The sequence below is a fragment of the Prinia subflava genome, chromosome 1 (assembly GCF_021018805.1).
Source record: "Prinia subflava isolate CZ2003 ecotype Zambia chromosome 1, Cam_Psub_1.2, whole genome shotgun sequence".
NCBI classification, from domain to species: domain Eukaryota; kingdom Metazoa; phylum Chordata; class Aves; order Passeriformes; family Cisticolidae; genus Prinia; species Prinia subflava.
This window is the reverse complement of record NC_086247.1, coordinates 110,421,136-110,444,330: the sequence shown is the minus strand read 5'-3', so window position 1 is coordinate 110,444,330 and position 23,195 is coordinate 110,421,136. Positions and strand designations below refer to the sequence as shown.

At 36.8% G+C, this 23,195-nt stretch overlaps 1 protein-coding gene across 2 annotated transcripts; it reads left to right on the top strand.

Moving 5' to 3' along the window:
* The first annotated feature begins 289 nt into the window (after nt 1-289).
* On the top strand, nt 290-22,788 carry LOC134555855 (prostatic acid phosphatase-like). Of its 2 annotated transcripts, XM_063407864.1 has the most exons (12): nt 290-501; nt 6,258-6,353; nt 8,309-8,395; nt 9,381-9,533; nt 12,048-12,146; nt 12,606-12,710; nt 13,827-13,959; nt 14,293-14,375; nt 16,070-16,176; nt 16,749-16,918; nt 17,704-17,829; nt 18,960-22,788. In XM_063407864.1, exons 1-11 carry the CDS (start codon nt 388-390, stop codon nt 17,820-17,822), a joined length of 1,266 nt encoding a protein of 421 aa, XP_063263934.1. In that variant the 5' UTR covers nt 290-387; the 3' UTR covers nt 17,823-17,829; nt 18,960-22,788. The 2 variants fall into 2 exon arrangements, with proteins under 2 accessions (XP_063263934.1, XP_063263924.1); XM_063407854.1 differs by having other exon boundaries at nt 291-501; nt 17,704-22,788.
* Nucleotides 22,789-23,195: the final 407 nt, after the last annotated feature.

Genomic DNA, 23,195 nt, shown 5'->3' with positions numbered 1-23,195 from the left:
AGAAACAATATTGCCTGACTCTTGGTTCATCCTTGTGGCCATGCTATAGTTTAGAAAAATTCCAAGCATGAAGAAGTCAAAACAGAACAGGTAAGCTGAAACATTAGGAATGCTTAGCAATTCCTTTGTATTTTAACTTCATCCTCACACTCCAAAAGAGAAAAATATTACAGGGAAAAAAAGGAACTGAATTATGATTTGATTAAAAAAGAATGTAAACAGTAATTTGAAAACAAAGGGCAATGCAATTTGTTGCGTAGTCACACAACATTCCTCTTGGAATGCACCAGCAGCTGTTCCACCCCTTCTGAAAGTACAGCCTGACGTCTTGCAGTTCAGCCTGAGCAGCAGCTGGAGCTACAAAATCTTTTTTCCTCTTCTGTCAGGATGGGTGTGATACAGCTTCCCAACTTGTCTAGGATCCTGTGTTTGTCTTTGCACATTATCCTCATTCTGCTTCAACAGACTACTGCAGCAAGAGAACTGAAGTTTGTGGTTGTAGTAAGTAGATCTGTTTTCTGTTTTGTTGTGGGGAATAAAGGGACAGAATTACATGTCTGTTGAATCAGACAAGGTGGACAGTTTCTTTGCCTGTCTTGAAACTTAGAAATAAGTACTGCTGCCCTTTTGCTTACTGAGTTTAAAGACCTTACCTAAAGGAAGATAAAAATGTGTCTAGTTATTAGAATTTTAACCTCTTAATCTCTAGTTATTATTTCAAGATAACTGACTTTGTGGTAGATGCATAGTGCAGAGGAGTTGAGAGATGCAAAGTCTACATTTACCTATTCTTTCTTAGTTTAGCTGACACTCCAATGCATAGTGTGAGAGCTGGTGATTATGGATTACCTCTTCTATGCTTGGAAGCTGAAGCTTATGACATTACAGAAATTACCACACATAAACACACAAAATGAATATTTTCCATTTCACAATAACTGAATTGTCCCAGCAGTACACTCAGAAACAGAAATAGACAAGCACTTTTAAGAAGAGATTTGAGAGACATGTTGCATTGACTTCAGTTAAGCTGAAAACAGACCGTAATAATTCTTTTGCTGGGCCATTTCTTACTTCAAAGTACCTAAACACTACTTCAATGTCACTTTCCAAATACCTCTAGAAAAAGAGGGATTAATGCAATGTAATACTTTGGATTATGAAGGTTGAACCATAGTCCTTCTCATTGTTTTCTAAAATTAAAAGTATAATGATAAAGCATAGTTAGTCCAAAGGAATATTTTCTGTAAAAAGTTGAGGGAATTGGAATGAAATTTTATAAATAGGCAATTGAAGATCTTCTCCTTCAGCTTTTATTTGAGACATTATTGGTGCAGACAGGTACGAGGCAGAAATACTGTGTCCAAAACATATCATCAGACTCTAGACAAAGCACTTCATGTACAGCCATCTATTGGCTGCTTTGTGAATGCACAGCTTGGAGGAAGGCCAGAGTGCACAGGAAAAACCAGTTCCTACTCCTGCTGAGACACCACACACAGCAGTGACCTGACGCTAATTCCAGTAACATTCTGTATATAGAAATATACTTGCATGTTTTTTCAGTGATAACAGGGAGAACTGGACACACAGGTGAAAACAGGCTGTCAGCAAGCCTTGGAGCATTAACTCCTTGAAAGGAATGAGATTTTTATTGAATTGTAGCTGTTACTGTGTTTTGAGAAGCAAAGGTTTTGCAGAAAGTTACTGAAAATGTTTACCACTATGGAGATAGAGGCTTCTTATCCAAAATCTAGGGTAGCTTGTAACAATAAACATTAAAATAGTAGGTAAATTTAAGCTGTCTTCTTTTTAATCCTGTTACTTTAGCTTAGGCTGACCAAACACATAAAACATTACAATAGGTTTAATCTTATCACCATATACATGTTTTTTCTCAAGGCATGGTTTACGTATGCTCTATTGAATTTCACCTTCTGAATTCACTGATTGAATTTTCATAGAAACAGAATTGCTACTATAAATAAATGGCATAGGAACTGACCCCAGAATATATCACTGATATGATGGGATATAATGAGGGCATTGCTACAGTTGAGGTAAGTCTTAAAGGCACTTTTCTGACACACTTCAATAGCCATTGTCCAGCTGTCCCCTGTAAGTTACTATGTTTTCACCTGGGAGTATTACTGCATTGTGAAAATTGTCATAATGACTTTTAAAAACTTCCTTAGCAGAACTGCACAATATAAAATACATCTGCAGGGGAGAAGAAACACAGATAAATGTTTGCTTTTCCTCACTTCTAGAATTCTGCTGTGCCTGGGAAGGTGTCTCATTCTCTGCTCACAACTTCCAACTTTGTGCGAATTCTGTGTGTTTTCATCATTGGCCACAAGACCTTTTCTCTGAAAAGCTAAAATGCAAGCCAGTTTGTCAAAATGCTTTTTAAATTTCTTTTCTTATATGTAAACATTAGCTTTTATTATAACTCTTATGCACTGAATTTAAGATTAAAGGCAGAATTTAAACTTAAAGAACTCAAACTTTAAATTTAAAGAAAGAAGAAAATAGGAAATATGTAGGACAATCAGGCACCCAAGTAGAAATGAAATACTGATATATTGGCTCTGTTGAAAGAAGTTCTGACCTGGACCTTCTGCCTCTATGCACACACACATTTCACCTGTCACATATACAAAGAGGTGTGGTGTCTGAGGCACTGTGGTTTCATTATGTCTTTCTTCTTGTATGTAACTCAGGATAGGAAGCGTTGACTGAGCATGTTATCTCGGAGCGTGATTTGGCTAATCAAGCCAAGCCATCTGAAACCTTGACTAAACATGCTCAGTATTTCTACATCTCTGTTTTCCCTAAACTGGCAGCATGATGGTTTCACCTCACTTTTGTTTCTTCATTCCTATTGCTGGCTTCAAAGTAGGAAATCTTTTTGTTTGAAGTTAAGTCTGTCAATAAAAGTGTCTTCAAGAGGCTCACTTTTACTCAGAGACAGCTACTTTGCTGTAATTCATGGCATTTCTAAATGAAGATGTTCTGTATATATTTGTATGCTACATATGCCATATTCTCAGTGCACCCTCTCTCCTGCACCAGTTTGTCTCCAATATGATTTTTTATCTGACAACAATGGAAGCAAATGCTGGCCAAAGTGTGAGTCATGTGACCATTTTCATATGAAGTGATCGTGCTCACAAAGTTACCAAGAGTGAATGGATGAACCCAGACACCAAATCAGATTCAAGCTGTACCAGAGTGCAAGGAGAGGGTAATGGATTTGGTAATTATTCACCTACTGCTTTTGAGATAGGGTGAAGCACTTCAAAAGGAGTGCCAAAATTAATATACCAAACAGATCAGCTTTGCTCTTCTTGTGTACATTCCCCTTACCATCCCTTCCTTCTTGATTTCTGGTATCTTTTTACTTTTTATGATGTGTCCTTGCTCCTCCTCTCTCTTTCTGCCATGTTCTATATCTCCTGAAAGGTCAAGAAGGCAATCTGTAGGCCAGGAAAAATAAATGCTGCAGTACACATATTTTCAAATTAATTTGAAGAATCAACTAATTTTTAACAAAGTTGAAATTATGAGAGTTGAGAAACATATATTGATGAGTAAGGCAAGATCTGTAGGGATACACTTTCTTTTCCTATCAGGTGTTCTAATGACAAACAGTTTCAAATTTTAGGAAAAGTCTCCTAAGATGTAGCTGTGAGTGAACAAGTTAGTCTTTCAGGTTAAATGGTTGTTCATACGTTCATTGTTTCATTTGCTGCTGAAGCAAGGTCATTTTCAGAAGTAGCAAGAATGTTTAAGCACATACAAAAACCAGTTAGCTAAGAAGCTTTGTCCTTCAATTCTTAAAAACAAGGTTCTGCTTTTTTAAGTGTTTGTTCCCTTTTTGCTGCTTCCAGCTTAGTGCTCATATCATATTTATGTGACATATTTATGTGCAATGAAGGTACATAAATATGAACAAGGAGCTGAATTATTTCCTATTTTGTGAGGACTTAAAAAAACTGTGCTTCTTTTTAGAAGAGCACATCCTCCACTCCTTCAATTTCTTAAGGTTAAAAAGAAATAACATATTTTTCTTTATATCTCCTGCTCATATATTCAGTATATCTTTTGATCTAGATCTTTTTGCACACTAATCTCTATTCAGGTAAAATGTTACTCTGTTCTGGCTTATTGAAAGCTGTTAGGGCTTGACTGTTCTGACTCTTGTGACACACTCAGGGTTATGTAATACATTAAATAAAAAAATCACAAATCAGTGTTTAAAATCTAACACATTGCCAGTAATTTTTCACTAATAAAGAGGGCATATTTATGGGCAAGTGTCGATCTATTGTTAAGTATTGCCTAAAATATATGTAAAATCAGTCATTTAAACATGTTAGTCAGTTTGAACAATTGTCAGCTACCCTTAAAAATGCTTTTCTGTGAAGTTGGATAATTTAACAACAGAGGATGCAACTATATTCTAACTGGGAATTTAACCCTCATTCTTGTCCAGAAAAACTAATGAATCCTACCTGACACCTATGTACATCAACATAAGGAAATGAACAGTTGTACAAAAGTCCTTCTCACTCATTTTTCTTGCACTCAACTGAATCAGCCACCAGACAATGTAGCTCTTTACTTACTCTCCTGTTCAATACAGGTGCACTGAGAAATTGTTATAAAGAACCAACTGAGATTCCAAGTTAGTAAGAAAAGAGACTTACAGAGGATTAAAAATCCAAACAACAAATTTGATGATGAGGGTGAAAAATCCTCCTTGAATTGCTGCAAAATATTCATTTCAGGTTGGCCACAGAGTGAAATTCAACTAGCAAAACAGAAAATGTAATAAGCAGTCTTCTACATGTTCTAATGGTAACTTATACTCTAGCAGACTTTGTTGTCTATTGTAGAAAATGAACAGAGGGAGAAATCTAATTATATTTGCCTTTAATGGACAGTATTTTCCATTCTGAAGTACCTGCACTAGCACAGGCTCGTGTGCATTAGTAGAAGAGGATGATGGAAAGGGTGTGTATTTTAATTAAAACACTAAGTTACACCACTGCTATTTACTTTGAAAAATATAAACATGAAACACCTCCCAGTGGGAGTGGCAATCTAACTAGTGTGTACAACCCTCTCTGATGTCTGAGCAAGAATGATGTGGCTTAATGAGGCAATGGAGAGTATTAATTATAAACAAGTTACGTACCACTGAGGTATTAGGGCATAAATGTCATTTTATTAACAAATGTACTATGCTGCTACGTTGTCATTTTATTGTGCTAAGTCAGGAATGAAGTTGGTGATGGGAACATTGATAAGCAAAGGTAACTTTTCCAAGAAATGGGTCAGCATCCTGGAAGGTTGTCTGAAGCCCTGTGAATTTGTATTACAGCATTTCCTTTTATGTGAAACTTCTGTGGATTTAATTTTTCTAAGCCCACAAAGCATATGCTTAGAGGTGATAATTCAGTTTTTCAGAACCTTTTAATCTAGGGCTGTAACTTCCTTTGTACACTGGAATAAAAATACAAAAAGGTTCATTTAATTTTTCTGATTAAAAATAATATGATTGAATGTGTCACACTAATACTCACCATGCCGGAGTGTCCAGGATAGTAAAGCATCCAAACTCTTTGTTCTCCCTTAATTTGATAGAAATAAAATCCTACAGACTTTAAAAAAAAAAATATATATATATGCATGTAAAAGTATTAATAAATTAAGTATTAATTAAGTAAGCTAACAATGTTAATGTTTATACTCTTTCATCTTTATATTTCAGGATGATTGAGAAACTGAGCATAAGATCCATGTGTACATATAATTACTTTTAAATATACTGCTTTAAAAAACAGTTACTAAAAAATTTCAAGTGTCTATGACAAAATAACTAAATACCAATCTAAGCATGTCAGTAACTGGTTTAATACTCAGAAGTGCTGAGTTTCCAAAATTCAGTCATATTTCCTGTCTAGATGCCTAGTGAACACAATCCCAACATTAACATCTTGGGTGATTAATTTTATGTTCTAGGAGGAAGAATCATCAGGCTTTTGCCCACCTAATTCCTATATAATTATACATATTCTTGATTGTAAAGAATGTATTCATATCCCACTTGACCAGGTTTCTGCAGACTCTCCAATATTTTCGTTTGAAAAATGACACTGGAAGTATAATGTATGCCTGACTTCCAGTTAGATAAGAAAGGAGTGTTAACAGTAATGAACTCAAGGGGTTTTTATTGCTTACATTGTCAGCTTTTCCGACACGGTGACCGAACACCAATTGTAAACTTTCCAACTGATCTACACAAAGAAAGCGAATGGCCCCAGGGATTTGGACAACTCACCAAGGTATGTTGACTTTCTTAGAAGAACTTAAAAATGCTACTAAAAGAGGAAGTGGGAAGATGTTTTGTGTGTGTGTCTCAAAAGCATAAGCAAATCCCAGGTTCTGATAGTTGCTATCAGCAAATACCAATACCAGTAATTCATAAACATTTTGCAATGTTATTCATTCAGCTACTGTTAAATTCAAATCTTGTTCATCATAGCTTTATAACTACCCTCCTAAAAGCAAAAATTTCTTGATAGTGTGTCTGCATTCAGATAAATGGCAAGTTTAAACACTGTACTGTTAACATTGAAGAAGTTCTAATGACATTAAGTCCTGAGCTCTGTGACAGGGTAAAGGCATGACACCTGCCCACCAAATCAAATGAGGAGTTCACACCTCATCATTGGACTGACAACCACCAATTCACAAAACAAGAGAAGACTTGCAGGAGAAGGTTGCTTCTGGGGGGACAATGTGTCTTCTAACAAGGCCACTTGCATCCCAGAGTTTCACTAGGATGCACTGAACCTACTTGTTGCACTGGCATTTCAACATCAAGCCTTAGCTCTTTGACTGTATTTGACATATGAAGCTCTGGAGCAAAAGGAAGCCAATGCATTTCCTAATAACACTTTGTCAGGGTGCAGAAGTATGAAACAGAGACAGTTCAGTGTTTAAAGTTTGAAGGGAGGCTGGAAAGATCTGTAAAATTCAGACACTGAAACAATGCATTATGATCTTACTACCAGCTTATATACTAAGAAGATATTCCTGCTTTGGCACTGACTTTTTTGAGAGCTCTTTGCTATTTGCCTATCATTTTAGCAACAGTAATAGGAATGTACTTCTCCGACAGGTAGAAGTTAAAAAGTTCAGCTCAGGCTTTAGAAATTAATAACAGAAAAGACAGTGTGCAACCTAAGAGAACTGCAGGCACACCAAGGCAAAGATGGAAGAATGCTACTTAAGGCATGAAATACAAGCCACAAATTTATGAAGTTGAACAAATAACAGAGCAATGACAATGATAAATAGTAAGTTGTCAATCATCCTCTCTCAGCTGTCACTAAATGACATCTATTGTAAAGGACAATGTTGATTAGTGTCTACAGATCTACAGCACTGTGGAAATGGTATTGGTATAGAAGCAGGGGCATTGCCTTTCTGTAGCAGAAGTTGCAATCTTAGCATTTCAGAACATATAATTTCTTCATAGATATGAGTGAACATTTCTGTTAAAAATTCTAAATCACCTGCAACATACACAGTTGTTCTGGTTTTGGCTGACAGAGAGCTGGTATGGGGCTCTGCCTTGGGTTTGTGCTGGAAAGAGTGCTGATAATGCAGGGATGTTTTTGTTTCTGCTGAGCAGGGCTTACACAGATTCAAGGGCTTTTCTCTTTCTTGTATCACTGAGTTTGTCTGGGGGTGCACAGACAAATGTAGGGAGGGGATACAGCTAGGAGACAGCAGATCTCCACTGGCCAAAGAGATTTACTGTACCCTATGATGCCATGCTCAGCATATAAAACATAAAAACAGGAGAAAGAGGAAGGCGCAGACATTCAGCTTGATGTAATTCCTTTTCCCAAGTAACTGGGATGGAGCCCTGCTTTCCTGGAGACTTAACACCTGCCTGTCCATGGGAAGTAGTGAATAAACTCCTTGTTCTGCTTTGCTTGCATATGTGACTTTTGCTTTGCATATCAAACTGTCTTCAAACCCTGGAGCTTTCCCACTTTTACTCTTCCCAATTTCACCAGGGGTGAGTGAGTGAGCAGTTGTGTGGTGTTCAGTTGCCAGCTGGGGTTAAACCACAATAACAGTAGTTACACAAACAGTTAATGATCACTTAAAAGCTCATTGCTGAAGACAAAAACAAAAACAAAACCAACAACAAAAAAGAAAATAGAAAAAAACCACTTCTACATTACAAGTCTGACTAGTTGTCACCCATATGCTTGCCTTACAGACTGGAATGCAGCAGCTTTTTGAACTTGGGCAGTACATGAGGAGACGATATTCCAGCTTCTTGAACAGCACATACAACCGGCAAGAGGTATAGAGCAGATCTGTCTGCAGCACATTTCTCTGGCATAGCAGAACTATGGACTTATAAAAGCACATGATCATACCCATTTCATTAATGGAGAAATTAAGGTAATAGAAGAACATTTTTGAAAGTCAGACTGATATCAAGGTGAAAAAGCAAAATAAAGTCTAATTTTCAGCTCTTACATTCTGTTTGGGTCTTCCACAACCTAATTTTCCCAAGCTGAACAGCTCTAGGATGAATGAGTTGGGAATTTACACCGTGATCCATTATTATTTTACCCCATTGAAAGACAAATGACTATCCAGTCATGTGATAGGCCACACTTACATACCTCCTCCTATAACAGAGAGGTCTAACAGCTGTTTCGATGTGCTTATCATACAGTACAGATCCATTGTGGGATAGATCCCTCTAACATTTTGGTCTGTACAGGAGGCATGCATTATGGGAAGGTATGAAAGACCTTTGCTATGCTTCCGAGGGAAGTTTATGTTTTTTGAGTGCTTTAACATTTCTGAGATATCACTGATAGATCATAGAATCATTTAAGTGGGAAAAGACCTTTATGAATTTCAAGTCCAACTGTTAATCTACTGTCTACCACTAAATCACATTCCCATGAAAAGATCTTTATGAGTTTCAAGTCCAACTGTTAACCTGTCCACCACTAAATCACATCCCCATGTCTACATGTATCAACATTCCTCTGAATCTCAAAAGACAGAGAATGTACTTCTTTGAAATTGCGCTTTCTTATTACTTCAGTTCGGTCTGAGGGTTAGATTCCAAATTAAAAGATGCCTTGGAAACTCCATTCGTGAAACTGAATTAGGGCCCTGAAAAGCTGAGTTACGGTTTCACTGTTTTGACTTTATGCAAAAATATTAAAAATGGAAAACAAAAAGTCAGTATTGACAAGTTGGGTAAAATTTCCTTATTATTTTATAGTTTCCATTTTATCTTTAATTCTTTGCCATTCTATTTTCAGTTTTACATCCAAAGTACAGATTATGATCGCACCATTATGAGTGCCCAGTCATATCTTTCTGGCCTCTTTCCACCAACTAGCAGCCAAATTTGGAACCCTGAGCTTCTCTGGCAACCCATTCCAGTTCATATTCTTCAAAAAACAGCAGAGCAGGTGAGTACTGACTAGAAGCATTCTATAAAGTCTTAATCTTTCACGAAAGCAAAAGAACAGAAAAAAGGAAAATAGCTAAAAAACATATTTAAAGCTTTTTAAATTAATATAATAGAAATATAATAGTTCAATATAATAGAAAATATCAAATGCAGCTACTGGCTGACAAGTATGTCATAGGTCAACTGTAAGAGCTACATGAAAATCCTCCCTCCGTAGTTGTGGAATACCTGAATTGTCACACACACTACCATTTTCTCCAAGGTCGCTTCTTCTGACCAGAACACTTATGGATAGTACTCTAGGGAAGCTGCCCTAAATCCTTACAGGAAACGAGTGTTTTTCTAAACACCACTCAACTAGGCAGACCTTGTCTCTGGCAAGTTTGTTCCATAGTTTATTCAAGGAATTGAATGTTCACTAGCCACTGTAATGACCTCAAAATTACTACTTTCCTATTCTGCTAGCACTTAAACATTCTAATTACAGACAAGGGCTCTTTTATGCTCAATGCTATAGAAACATTTAATGAAACCCTAGCACTTCTCCTGCAGATCGTAAGAGTAGACCTGCCTGAATAACAGGTCCTGTAGAAGTTTTACTTCATGTAGGTCTCTCTGGCTGACTCAGGTTTAGATTCTAATTTCACTTGCTCTTGAGACAAGGACTGTGTAAGGAAGGCCAACAAGGATAAAAAGCTATTGAGTGTAATAACAGAAAGCCTCATTTAGTTCTGGCTTTGAGGACAGAAGTTGATGTTAAGGAAATTTGTACAAACCCCCCTATTACATAACTGGCCGTCACCAGCATCAGAGGATGGACTCACTCATTAGGGTGAGTCCACCTCTCTCCCTCTGATATTGCTCCATTCTTGGAGACCACCCTTGAAAACAGGTACAGAGAGAGAGTTCTCACAAACTGGATTAGGCAACATGTGATTCAGCCAGAAACTTAACTCTGTTCATAAACAGAAAAGAACACTGTCACTGTTATTTAAATAGGGGACACCAGAGGAAGTTCTTTCACCAAAAGACCAGAAAAGTAACAAAGTGGTCAGAGCTTTGGCCATATCATACCTCAAAGCCCTTAGGAGAATCATAGTGCAATGAAATAACCTGTTTGAGAAAGGCAAGCTCTTTTGTAGGAGTTTCTAGTACTACATCACTTCTGTGGCTGCTTTAGGAATGGGTATCGAGCTCTCAAAAACAGCTCTGCAGCAACACAAAATGCCTTTTATAATGCAAACCACCTGGAAAAAAAACATTGTTTCCTTGTTAAACCAAGCAGATGTTTGAAGGTATTTTCAAGCCCCAAGCAACACAAAGTGGAGAACTGAAGCCAGGTACAGTCCTGTAAAAAAACATAATCACAGTTTATTTTTAAGCCACTGAGATCTATCAAGACTTGACAGGCAACAATACTGAGCACTGTTTAACGAAGCCAAAGGGAGTGGCTTAATTAGTAACACCTAGAGAGGCACAATTAGGACACAGAGCAAGAGAAACATTTGTTATTGTGTAATTAAACAACATTCCCCAGTTTCATATTGAAACTTTGAGCTTTCATCCTCCAGTGTGCTGCTGTTACAGAAAAATTGCGCCCTTGGAAACCTATTCAAGTGAAAGTGGGCTAGGGTCAGTTGGTGGCTGCTGCCAGCTTCCCACTGGAGACATTCTGGGACTGTAGTCTGTTAATGTTATAGGATAATACTAGTTCTGGGTCAAAAATGCCCTAGTGATGTGACAAAGTGCTGAGCCAGCACAAGCTTGTTTTGTTCACCATGGCTGTATCAGGTATCATTTCTCTTTCTGCAATTGATATAAACCATATTTGCCAGAGCTCAGAGTTTGAAGGATGCATGTATTTACATGTTGTTCAGATGAAATACGTATCATGTCAGCTTGTAATGCACACACTTGAAGTAACTAAAAGTGAAACATATCCTTAAAGAGGAACAAAGCCCTTAGGCTCATAGCTTTTTGATATTTCAGGAGAACAATTTGTCACTCTTGTTTCATGTTCTGTCCATTAAATGGTACTTAAAATGCTTACCATAATCCACTGCTTATTCCAAAGAGAGGAGACCTGGATGTGTAGATGGAGAAGCAATTCAGGTGCCAGTACCAGGCAGAGTTAAGTTACATCTGGGGGAATGCAGAAAATGAGAGGGAAATGGTAGCTTTTTAAAATTTCTGATCATGGATCCTGACTCATTTCTAAAAGCAATCCCCAAATTGCTTTTAGATGTGTCCAATTTCTTTTTGCCAAAATCAGTTAAATTGAGGGAAATCAAACTATCACAGACACAAGTAGCCATGGAAAAGTCAAGTTACCACAGTCAATCACTTATGTTAACTGAATTAATGATTAAGGTACCCAAACAAACAATTATTGAGTAGGTCTAGCATAGCCATGAATCTGTCTAAAAAAATTACACCATTAATCTCAGCAACAGAAAAACCAGAGGGGTGTTGATAATTTTAGAACTATTCTGTTTTGCTTTTCACGTTTCAGAGGCTGAATTTTCCTCTACCCAACTGTCCTCGTTTTGATGAACTTCAGCAGGAAACACAAACATCTAAAGAATTTCAAAATAGAATACAGCCATACATGGTAAGAGAAAACAAACAAACAAACAAGAAAACAAACCCACACCCAAGATGTGAGAAAAAGGAAGGCAACTAGGTTGTAGAAGTTATGGAATTGCGTTTTTTCCTTTTGTTAAAATGTAAAAAACAAATTGAAACAATTAAACCCCTGTTTGGGTTAGATACTAGAGAAAGGTTCTTCACCCAGAGGGTGGTCAGGCACTGGGCTCCCCAGGGAAGTGGTCACAACACCAAGCCTGACAGAGCTCAAGAAGAATTTGGACAACTCTCTCAGGCACATGGTGGGATATTATGGGCAGGGCCAGGAGTTGGACTCAATGATCCTTAGAGGTCCCTTCAAACTCAGCTTATTCTGTGATTCTGTGAAAATTCTGTGAAAAGGTTGGGTGTGAGAAAATCTATCTGCATGTATGTTCCATATGTATTGAGTATTTGTGGTATACTTTTCACTTTCTCCCCACAGGATTTTCTACAAACAATGGCAGTTAACACAGGGCTTGAACTAAATCACCTTAAAATACTGGACAATTTCCAGCTCTGGAATACGTATGATACTCTATATTGTGAGGTAATAATAAATCAATAGATGCCAGGGAAAAATATAGCTCCAGCTTTGGGTTTCAGTTAAACCATGGCAATGTGTTTTCACAGGAATGAGTTGTATTCTCACCTACATTTTCTTTTTCTCTTTTTAATTTTTTGTTGTTGTTGTTGTTTTGTTTTGTTTTGTGTTTCTTTGTTTGTTTGTTTGGGTTTTTTTGTTGCTGTTGGTTTTTGTTTTGTTTTGTTGTTGCTGTTGTTTGTTTTAGTTTTATTTTGACTCTGAGTTATATTTTAGTGCTTTGGTAAAAGATAACTGAAAAACATGGCCTGCATTTGGGAGACTGTCATTTCCATTTCATGTTTTAAGAACTGTTATCATTCCCATTATTCCCTTTTCCCCCTTCCCAAAATGCTGCTATAGAATTATTCAGCATGAGGGCTATAATATATTTGTGATTTTTAACAGAGAAATGAAATTATTAGCTTTAAACTATCAACAGGTAAACATCAAAATACTTAAGATTTTGAACACAAGAGATCATGAAAGATCTAACAGTCAAAAATTTTTGAGATGGGGATTGCTACCAGTTAAAAGCCCAAACTGACCCCAAGCATGGAATAATTCCATTTGGTCCCAGTCATTACCAGAAATGCATGACGGATTTTGAACATATCTCTACAAACTGAGGTAAATAAACATGATGAGACACTGTCACTGTTTTACATGACTGGAGAGTGACACTTGTCTCTAGTTGCCCAGTGATAGAACTGGGCATGTGGACAACTGCATGGAAAGGCAGAAAAAATTAGATATTTATAACATGAAGACCCAGAGAAAGGAAGAGCAGAAGACATTTGTCTGCAATATTTCCCACCAAAGACATGTATGTCTCTAGCAAGAACACATTATACCTACAAGGAATCTCCTTCACAGAGGTGCTTCCGCTCTGTCCATTCACTCACTTCAGGCTGATCCCCATTCCTACAAAATGTGTTTAGGGCATACTCCAGAGTAAAACCACACTGTGCACAGAACTGCAGGACAGCCTCAGAAAGTCTGAACTAAGTAGTGTGAGGGTAGATGACAGGATGATGGAAAACAGTGAATTAGAAACATTCTTTTGTTTTCCTTTATCACTAGGGTATTCACAATTACACTCTCCCTGTATGGGCCACTGAAGATGTAATCAACAAGATGGAAAAATTGGCAGAATTGTCCTTATTCTCATTATTTGGGGTTCATAAAACAGAAGAGAAATCCCGACTACAAGGAGGTAAATCAAAAAATGTATAGCTCTAAGAAAGGAAGAGATAATGCAACATCCTGTAAGTTTAATAATGCAAAATTATTCAAAGTGTCATTATCACCAGTTCTCAGGATGGTTCTAGATGATTTCCTGTGAATCCTGCCTCTTCACTTGACCTGGATGATGAATCATATCTTTCTCCTCTGTAATATCTTCTCTTACAAAAATGTAGTAAGCTAAAAAAATGTATATGAGGCCTTAGTAGATGTCTTACATTTGATACTCATAATGTTTTGTCTTTTTTGTTTCCATTCAAACATTATACCTTCATTTTCCACTCCCCTTTTCTCCATTTTTAAGGTGTCCTTGTGAATACTATTTTAAACAGTATTAAACAAGCTGTCAATTCTTCAAAACCAAGAAAAATGGAGGTCTACTCTGCAGTGAGTATTTTAATCTTTTATAAATCTTGTTTTGATTTTACCAGTAAAGTTAAATGAAAGAATAATATAATACAGTTTCATTCAGCTAACAAGCTGAACACCAATCAGTACAAGAACACAGTATAGGCATGGATCTCATCTCAGTTTTAGTTAAACTATATTTGGCAAAGAAAAAATATATATTTTATCATTCATTCTTCCTACAACCTAATGGTGCAGTTTTTACTAGTAGAATCTCTCCTGAAATGCTCCAAAGATACTGGCACATAGCAGAACTTCAGCTGTGTCTCCAACCCTCTCTTCTATGGGTTCTTTTTTTTACTACTATTATTATTTTATTTTTTTAAGAGGGTGAAGAGGGCCACTTCCATCAGGCCAAGATCTGCTTAGCTCGTTCATTATTCTGTCCCTAACAAGGGCCAAAGACAGGGATGAATGAGAGAATAAAACCAGCAGAGAGTGATAAAACCCTCCAGCAATCTGTGTCTTAGGGACTTTGTGGGACAGAATTTGTCCTTGTGTTTAGTATCTCTTGACAGACTGTCTTGCATCAACATGCCTAATAACTTTTTAAATGCATTTATACTTTTGGACTCTGTAACATCTTGTGACAATTACTTGTGTGTTAAAGAAAAAAATACTCCCTCTTTTATTCACTTTTTCTGGGTCTCTAATAAATTTACTATTTTCTGTCACTCTTCTTCCATATTTCCTTTCCCAAGACAGAGTCCTACCCTATTTAATCTTTTCTCCTACAGAAATTACTTGATACCTCAAATCTTTCTCACTGTCCTTTTTATGTGATTCTAGTAGTATCATGTTCTTTTGAAAAGAAAAGAGTAGTACATCCAGGTTTTTCACTTCTGCTTTAATACCCTGAGTTCAAGTATACTGTTATTTTTGATACTGATAAGCCTAAAAAATTCCAGAACCTGAATAATAATTAAACCATAGCTGCTAGACTATAATATAAATAGGTCTAGCACATATATATATATCTATATATATATATCTATATATATATATATCTAAAGATGCTTGCAAAATTTATGCACCAAAGTGTTTGGACTTCCTGCCTTCAGCTCCTCTTCCTAGGATCCCTGCAAAAGCGGGTAAGATGAATAACGGGTAGATGAAGAAACTGTATGTGGGTGGGTAACTGATCCAATAAAAATAGAAGCCAAACCAAGATTTCATTGTATGAGTCCAACAGAAGGAACGATTGAAAAAATGCTGAGGTGGAAGCAAGGAGACAACTATTTGTCTGGTATACTACCTCAAAAAAAATACTTTCACTTGAAATGCCCTAGATTATACTACTTTACGCTGCCTTAATCTGACCTTGGAGCAAAAAACACTACCTAAGGAAGGAAAAGAGAAAATGGACTGAAAAATTGGATTTATTACTCAAACCACATCTTGCTTTCCCTCAGTATCTGTCTCCAAAATCCTGCCAGATGGCATAAGACACATACTGCAGTAACTCTTCGGAAATGCCTCCTGCAGTCTGTAGTAATCAGTTAACATGTTTTTCCCAATGGTGAATTATGCTGAACATATTTTTATGGTCAAATTTACACAGATTTTCTTTTATCTTGATTTCCACTTCCTCTCTACTCTTGTCTCATTACTGTGGATGAATGCTAGTTTACTTAATTGACTGTAAAGGATGGATTTTTTTTTTTCTCCAATAGCATGACACCACAATTGGGGCCCTCCAGATTGCTCTCAATATTTTCAATGGAAAACTGCCACCATATGCTGCTTGCCAGTTTTTTGAACTCTACCAAGAAAGCAATGGGCAAGTATCTTCTTATCTATTCAAGAAAGAGTGTTTAGAATTTGCTACCCTCTTCCCCAAAACCATTTTTCTATCAAATATTGTGAGAAGATACAATTTTGATTTAAATAGATACTTCACTGACCAGCCCATAGGCACAATGTCACATTAAAGCTAGGGAAAATTACATTTTCTGGATGTGCATGTGTGCTTTGAAATACAGGAAGAGGAGGCAAAACAAACCTTACAGGAGGGAAGAAAATGGTAAAATAATTTTTTCTGATCCTTTAGGTGATAGCAAGAATATTTCCAAGACATAATTCCCAGAGTAAGCCAGTTGGCTTAGAAGAACCCAGTGCTGGTGCCATTCAAGGAGCCTTTAGAAGGATCTTTTTCAGCTGATTGGTGATCTGTGCTGTTAAATAACTAGCTTTGGCAAAGGGGGCTTTGCAGATATCTTTCACAAATACTCCACTCTTGGAGACCAGATTCTAAAGCAGGATGTTAGAGCCTATTTGTAATATGCTGTCTCAAAGTCAGAAATCTTCTATTTAAGAACTCTTTTTAAAACACTTTTCAATGTTGTTAATCAGGCAATATAGCATCGAAATGCATTACCGGAACGACACTTCAAAGGATCCTTATCTCCTCACCTTGCCAGGGTGCACCTCTTCTTGTCCACTTGAAAAGTTTGCTGAACTAGTTTCTCCTGTGATTACAGAAAACTGGTCAAAAGAATGTGGGAGAAAAGACAAAATGAAAGGTAGTGTAACAGTTCTGTATTTTCCACATAAGACATGGAAGCAGATATTTTATTGGTGGCTCTGAATTTTGTACCTTCCACACAATCAATAGATTTCCATTTAAGTGTGGGCCAGATTTACTATGGACAAGGAATGTCAGTAGAAATTAAATTAGCATATTCACAAAAGGAGCTGCCTAAAGACTGTGGTCAAAACCAGATCTCCACTTGCTGAAAATGCCTAAGAGAAGTATGGATGCGGGTGCTTATACGAGGGTCCTGTTCATGTTGGGGACATCAGACTCTCTGTAAATGCAAAACAAAAATGAATTTCAAATGCATGGTAAGATTTGTGCATCTATTTCTGCAGTTGTACTGAGTGCAGCTGATCCATGATCTACTAACAGCTGAGAGATGACAACCTCTTCCTGCCTGAATATTATTTCTGGGAGGGAGGAGAAGAGCAAGGCAATAAATGTTACTTTTCAATAGTCCCATTATTTCCCCCTGCATATATTCACCATTTTGCTGATCCCTGATGAAACTATTTTTCTTTTTCCATTAACTACACATAGTCCCTCTTGCCCTATGGAAAGCTGGGATTAAGATTTACCTATGCACAGGAAGCAATCTATAAATTTCTAGGATTGAATTATATGTTGTGTTGCATATGTCAGTAAATGTGATCTTGCCAGAAATATTTCCATTGTATATACATGTAATTAGACTATTAGCTTTGCATATAAAATGGTATACATATATGTCTTTTATTAACTCCCTTTCCATTTATTTTTTGTTCTTCACAGATATTTTTATTGGATTTAATGTTGCTGTTGGCTTGTTGTCCATTTTTAACCTTGTACTGCTCTACCTCCTTTATCATTATGGACACTGCAGGCGCAGAAACAACTACCAAGACATTTAAAGTGGAGGTAAAGAAATGAAAGAGAGAGCAGCTAGACATCAAAGAATACTTGAAGTTGCAGATATCCATCAGTTTGCTCTGGTCAAAATAATCTCCAAAGCTTATTCAATAAACCTGAACAGCTGAGGTATCTGTGGCCTAGCTCCTAAAATTTTACACAGCTGAAGTGAGAAATACTGTTGAAACATGTTATTTTAGGAATTACTGGATGGATGGAATTACTCCAATTTATGTCTTTATTCTACTACTACTATTAATCAATCTTGCATCAACCAGTGGGGAGAAGGAATGTTGTTGCCTATGCTTTTTTTATATTGCCTGTTACCATTTAGCCCTCTGCTGCTCAACAAGTCTTTCTTCAAAACTGCATTCTGTAATATTTGTCTTACTTCCTATAAATGGCTATTTTGCTGATGCACAGGAAAATAGTTTTAGTGAGCAGAAGTTGCAATTACTGTATGAAAAAACTCATACCAGCATCTGGACATACTGTTCCTGGATTTATTCATGCAAATCTATGCATGAGTTTTGACCTTGGCCTTCAGCTAATAAAAGTCTTCAGCCTGCTCTTTAAAGGAGTTACACCTCTACAGCTCTCACGGAAATTAGTAGAACTGGGATAATCTGTTACATAGCCAGACATCAAACAAAAAGCTTAGTGCAACAGCATCTTGGTCAGTGTCTGTAACTTCAATAATATGGATAAGTAAATATGTTAAAATCTATTTTCTGTTGCTGCCCTGTTTTCCTGTTTTTCTGAGCTCCCAGTCATGAATGATCCTTTGCTCTGCATTTCTTTGAGACACTCTTAGTATAATTCCTCAAGGTATCATTCTCTTAAATATCTTTTATTTTAAATCACAATAACTCCTTTAACTCCTTGCTCTGTTCACAATCCTGTATGTTAGCAAGATGTACACTTAAAGTAAGAAAACAATGATTCTGCTTTTTGTATGTTGATCTCTTCTGTGCAATATATTTTGTTTAGATTGTAAGCTTCTTATGTCAGGGAATGTGTTTCTGTAACTGCTCTTGGGTGTCACAAACTATATGCATAATAAGCACTAATATTGCTGTATAAAATCCTACTTATTGTCATATGCTTCAAGACTGAATCAAGACTTTTTCATCCTGCAGTCCTGCAGAGGATACTGTGAATTACAACACCATGGAGAAGTCTCTTCAAAAATCAAGACAGCCATACAAACAAGTGCCAACAGCAGGGTCAGCCCATCAGATATAATGTGTTCAAGCTTATGTGTCCTGTTGATATTTAGAAAGAGAGAAAGCTGAGGGATGGAGCTGCTTAGCTCAGACATAGCATCACAGCAATGTGAATACACTGCTTCTGGACTGACTTTCACTCACATTCTGTGGGTTGCAACAAGGAGTCCAGGAGCCTCAGCAAGCTATCACTGAGACAGTGATCTAGAGATCAGCCCTTAATATTACAGCTGAAATGTGATATAATTATATATAGTGATATTAAATGTCATATATTAAACAGCATAAGTCAGAGTAACACATGCCTGTGGGAATATAGCACCTCCCAAACATTGCATTTCTTGTAACAGCTTCAGCTACCGAAGTGTCCACCTTTTGAAAAATATTTCTCACTCAGTGAAAAGCTTTTAGTAGTATCCATGACATTTCCATTTTTATCTATTTTAGGAAATATCATAATATTAATACCAAAATATCAACTGGTAGATTTGAGTCTTACATGTTCAGGATTTTTATTGTAAAACAAGTTGATGCAAAGCTGTGAAAAAGATGAAAGACTGTCCCTAAATCAGATGGTTTAGATGTACAAGCTTCAGCTTGTAACTAGCCATTTTGATCCTCATGCAAAAACTTGAAGGAATATCTATATTGCAGTCAAATGTGTTAAAGCAGCTCTAGGAAACAAGCCTGAGCTGGCTTGGTTACTATTAGAAGTGTACTCACAGTGGGGAAAAGTTCAGAACAAACTGAAAAACTCACCCTGGCTCCTGTATGTGCATATATATATACAAAAATAAATATATGCACTGTCAGTGGTTATCTGATACTGAGCTCTGCATTACCACAGCCACAGTGCTGCCAGTACTCGTTTAAGGATAAATTATGTTTTTTATTAGAGGAAGTCAGATGCTTGACAAATGAAGATGTACTGACTGATAATGTGCAGTAAGAACCAGTTTTGAAATACTAGAAAATCAGTCGATTACACTTCTCGAGAAGCAGAATGGGACGTGTTTTCCCAAGATTGATTCTTACAAAAAGAAGTAGATTCAGACAGAAGGTAAAATGTGAAATGCCTGAGACATCTTGTCTGCTTTATTAAGCCTAAGCTGTAACAAAGAATTTCAAAAGATAAGGGAATTCTTATTGCAGCAGGAGCTGTCAGGAAGGAGTTTTATTGTAGGGACATGTTTTTGCTAACAGATAGTCATACTTGAAAATGCATATGCACTTTTAGAAAGGATCCAGTGAACACAAGTTACAGAGAATGTGATTACAGGTTCAGATGATGTAACTTCAGAATTAATGAGGGTACATTAAGGACATAATACCTTAGTCAAGTAGACCCTGAATCTCACTTATAGGAAAGATTTTTTGTCTTGCTGTGATCAAATCAAGTAAAATTTCTCCAGTGGAGCAAAAGGTAGTACATGTATACATAGCTTTTCTTTTTTTTTCAGGTATGTTTACAATTTGCTTAGTATAATCTGCAAACTGTGATTAGAAAATACCTTGTCTCCAAGCAACTTGTGGCACTGTGATAAAGTACTTTAAAGAAACAATTTAACATTTGCCATTTTATCTTATTGAAAAACAATAGAGCTCTCAGTATGTCTAGAATTTCCAAACAAAAGTAAATGTTCAGATTTGTTGCTTCTGTAAGAAGAGATTTTAAAGCACTTCTGCTTTGATATGAATAAAGTTAATGACATGAAGCTCTTCAATTTGCCCTCTAGCAGTGACATCACCTGTCTCTACAATAATTACAGTAGCAACTAGATGGTCTGCAGCAGGGTTTTCTGGTGCCCATGGCAGACAGTAGTGCACATGTAGCACTTTTTACCTCAGTAAGCAACAACCTCCTCTCATTGAACTGATTTTATTCAGGAACTTCTTTGTTTGCTGGCTTGAATATTGCACACAGTGGGTCAGCACAGAATAGGCATCTGACTTCCAGAGTAATATCAGCCAGGAGCACTCATGTTCGTTTGTACCAGTAATGTAGACACACTGGATCCAAATGACATTATTTCCTCTCACTGTAACATATTTTCTTAGCCATGGTAAGAAAGCAGAATGACAAATGCATTCTATTTGAATTAAAAAAACCCCAAACTATTCAGTCCAAAAGTTCTGAAGTCTGGATTAAACCCCACAAGACAAGAGGTATGTTTCTAAATTTTTCTCAAAAAAAAAAAAAAGCAGCTAAAACTTCTACTCTACAAAGAATATTAATGATTTACCATGCTGGAATTTGAGAGTGATGATGAGAGCAGAAACTCACTTATTGTTAGGCACACAGCCCTGACCCATACAAATCCATGCCGAGGGGGATGTCAGCAATATTGCATAGGATTGTATTCTTGGCATGGAAGAGTTGAAACTACTGTAGTCCTTACTGCATTTCTGCATTTCTTATACAGATGGGGACGAAAGATGGACATTTACCTACAAACAGCTAACTTTATTGATTTAGACACTAATGCTTCTTCATCAGAAATTGCCAAGTATTGATACTCAAACAGATAAACATGAGTTGCTATTGAAATAATAGCGTATCACTTGAGCTATTACATTACATGGTCTCTTCTATGACTAGGCAACTTCACCTCCAAAGGGATTAGAGCACTGGAAAGACCTGCAAGATCATGTGCACAGTTGGAATGACAGTTAAAAAGACTAAGTCTGTTTTGCTAATTTCTGTAACTTCTCTTAATAGAATGACACTATCTTTTCTCCTGAGACTCAGTGCATTGTCAGGTTTTTTTCATCCTGTAGACTGAGGTTCCAGTGGTCTTTTTCAAAAATCTGTAGAGAGCAGAATAATGTCATTTATCAATTCAAAGTAGATAGAGGCAAAATAAATTGTCCTGGCTTTGTCTCTGGATATATTTAGCTGCAGTCATGTGCATGGCAAAAAAAGGTAATTTCTTTGTGCTCTGTTTACAGCAGCTAAATCTCTTGCTGTCTTCCTACAGTGAGCCCTTGACTTCAGAGGACACAGTAATTCTCCCAGCTCATCTACCCTGTAACTAAAACTATGGAAAGAAAAGTTGTAACAGGCAGTCTGATCATAAAATCTTTTCTTTAGGAAGATGAGAATAAATGTGGGTTATAATTTAAGCTCCAAACAGTTAAGCTCTCCACTCTCTAATATACAAGCATTTGGATCAATAATTACAGGCAGACTAGCAAAATTCCATAACACCCACAACTATTGAGCTCTCTGAGGACAGTGCCAGTACTTCTTGGAAGTGGAGCTCCTTCATTCTTTCCATTCTAAGGCATTCTCACATTTTCTCCTGGCTGCTCTTCAGGAAGCAGCAAGAGCTGAAGCAGATGTGAAGCCTACACCTTGTTCATAATTTTTGAAAGATGTGCATTTAAGATTAAAAGAGGTGTGATAAGTGGATTACTGTTGTACTTTTTGTAGCTTCTTCACTTGTTTTATTAGAATCTGTATACGGAAATTCTTTTGCAGTCAGACTCCTCCAGGGCAGTCAAATGAACAATTCAGACACAGCATGTTGCACTTGCGTATAGATGAGATCATTGGCTACTGATACAAGCAGCTCTACATGGGAATCTTCTGTATCCTCTGTAATATGGTGGTGGGAGAGAGCTTTCTCAATCCATTATCCACAACAAACTCTTCTTTCTTGGTAAAGGAAGATGTGGATGAAAAAGCAGAGTAACCTGCAATACTCATCAAATAAACACATAGAAGTCTCCTTTTGCTAAATGAAGGCCTAATTTTCACTTCGTTCAGTTAAATGCTTGGAAAGAAGGATTCGGAAAAGACAGATAATACTAAACCATGCTATGCTGTGGTTAGCCTCCCACACAGTTATTGGGTTGTCTTCTCTTGTAAAGCTATTTGCTCTCACTTCTGAGTTATTGATAGTATAGAGGTAAAGGACAACAATACAGTCAGTACTATAAGCTTATTTCTACATATTTTAATGACCAAAATATTTGGCTATCTACGTGACCCAAATGAATCATTAATCCCCTTGACTCCTCATTCTAACTACCACACTGAACCTCAGTGTATGCACCAAGCATAGTCTCTGTTGACTTATCTCACTCCCTTTCTGGCTATATATTCAGTAATATCAAGACTATAAAAAAAAAAAAAGAAAAACAACA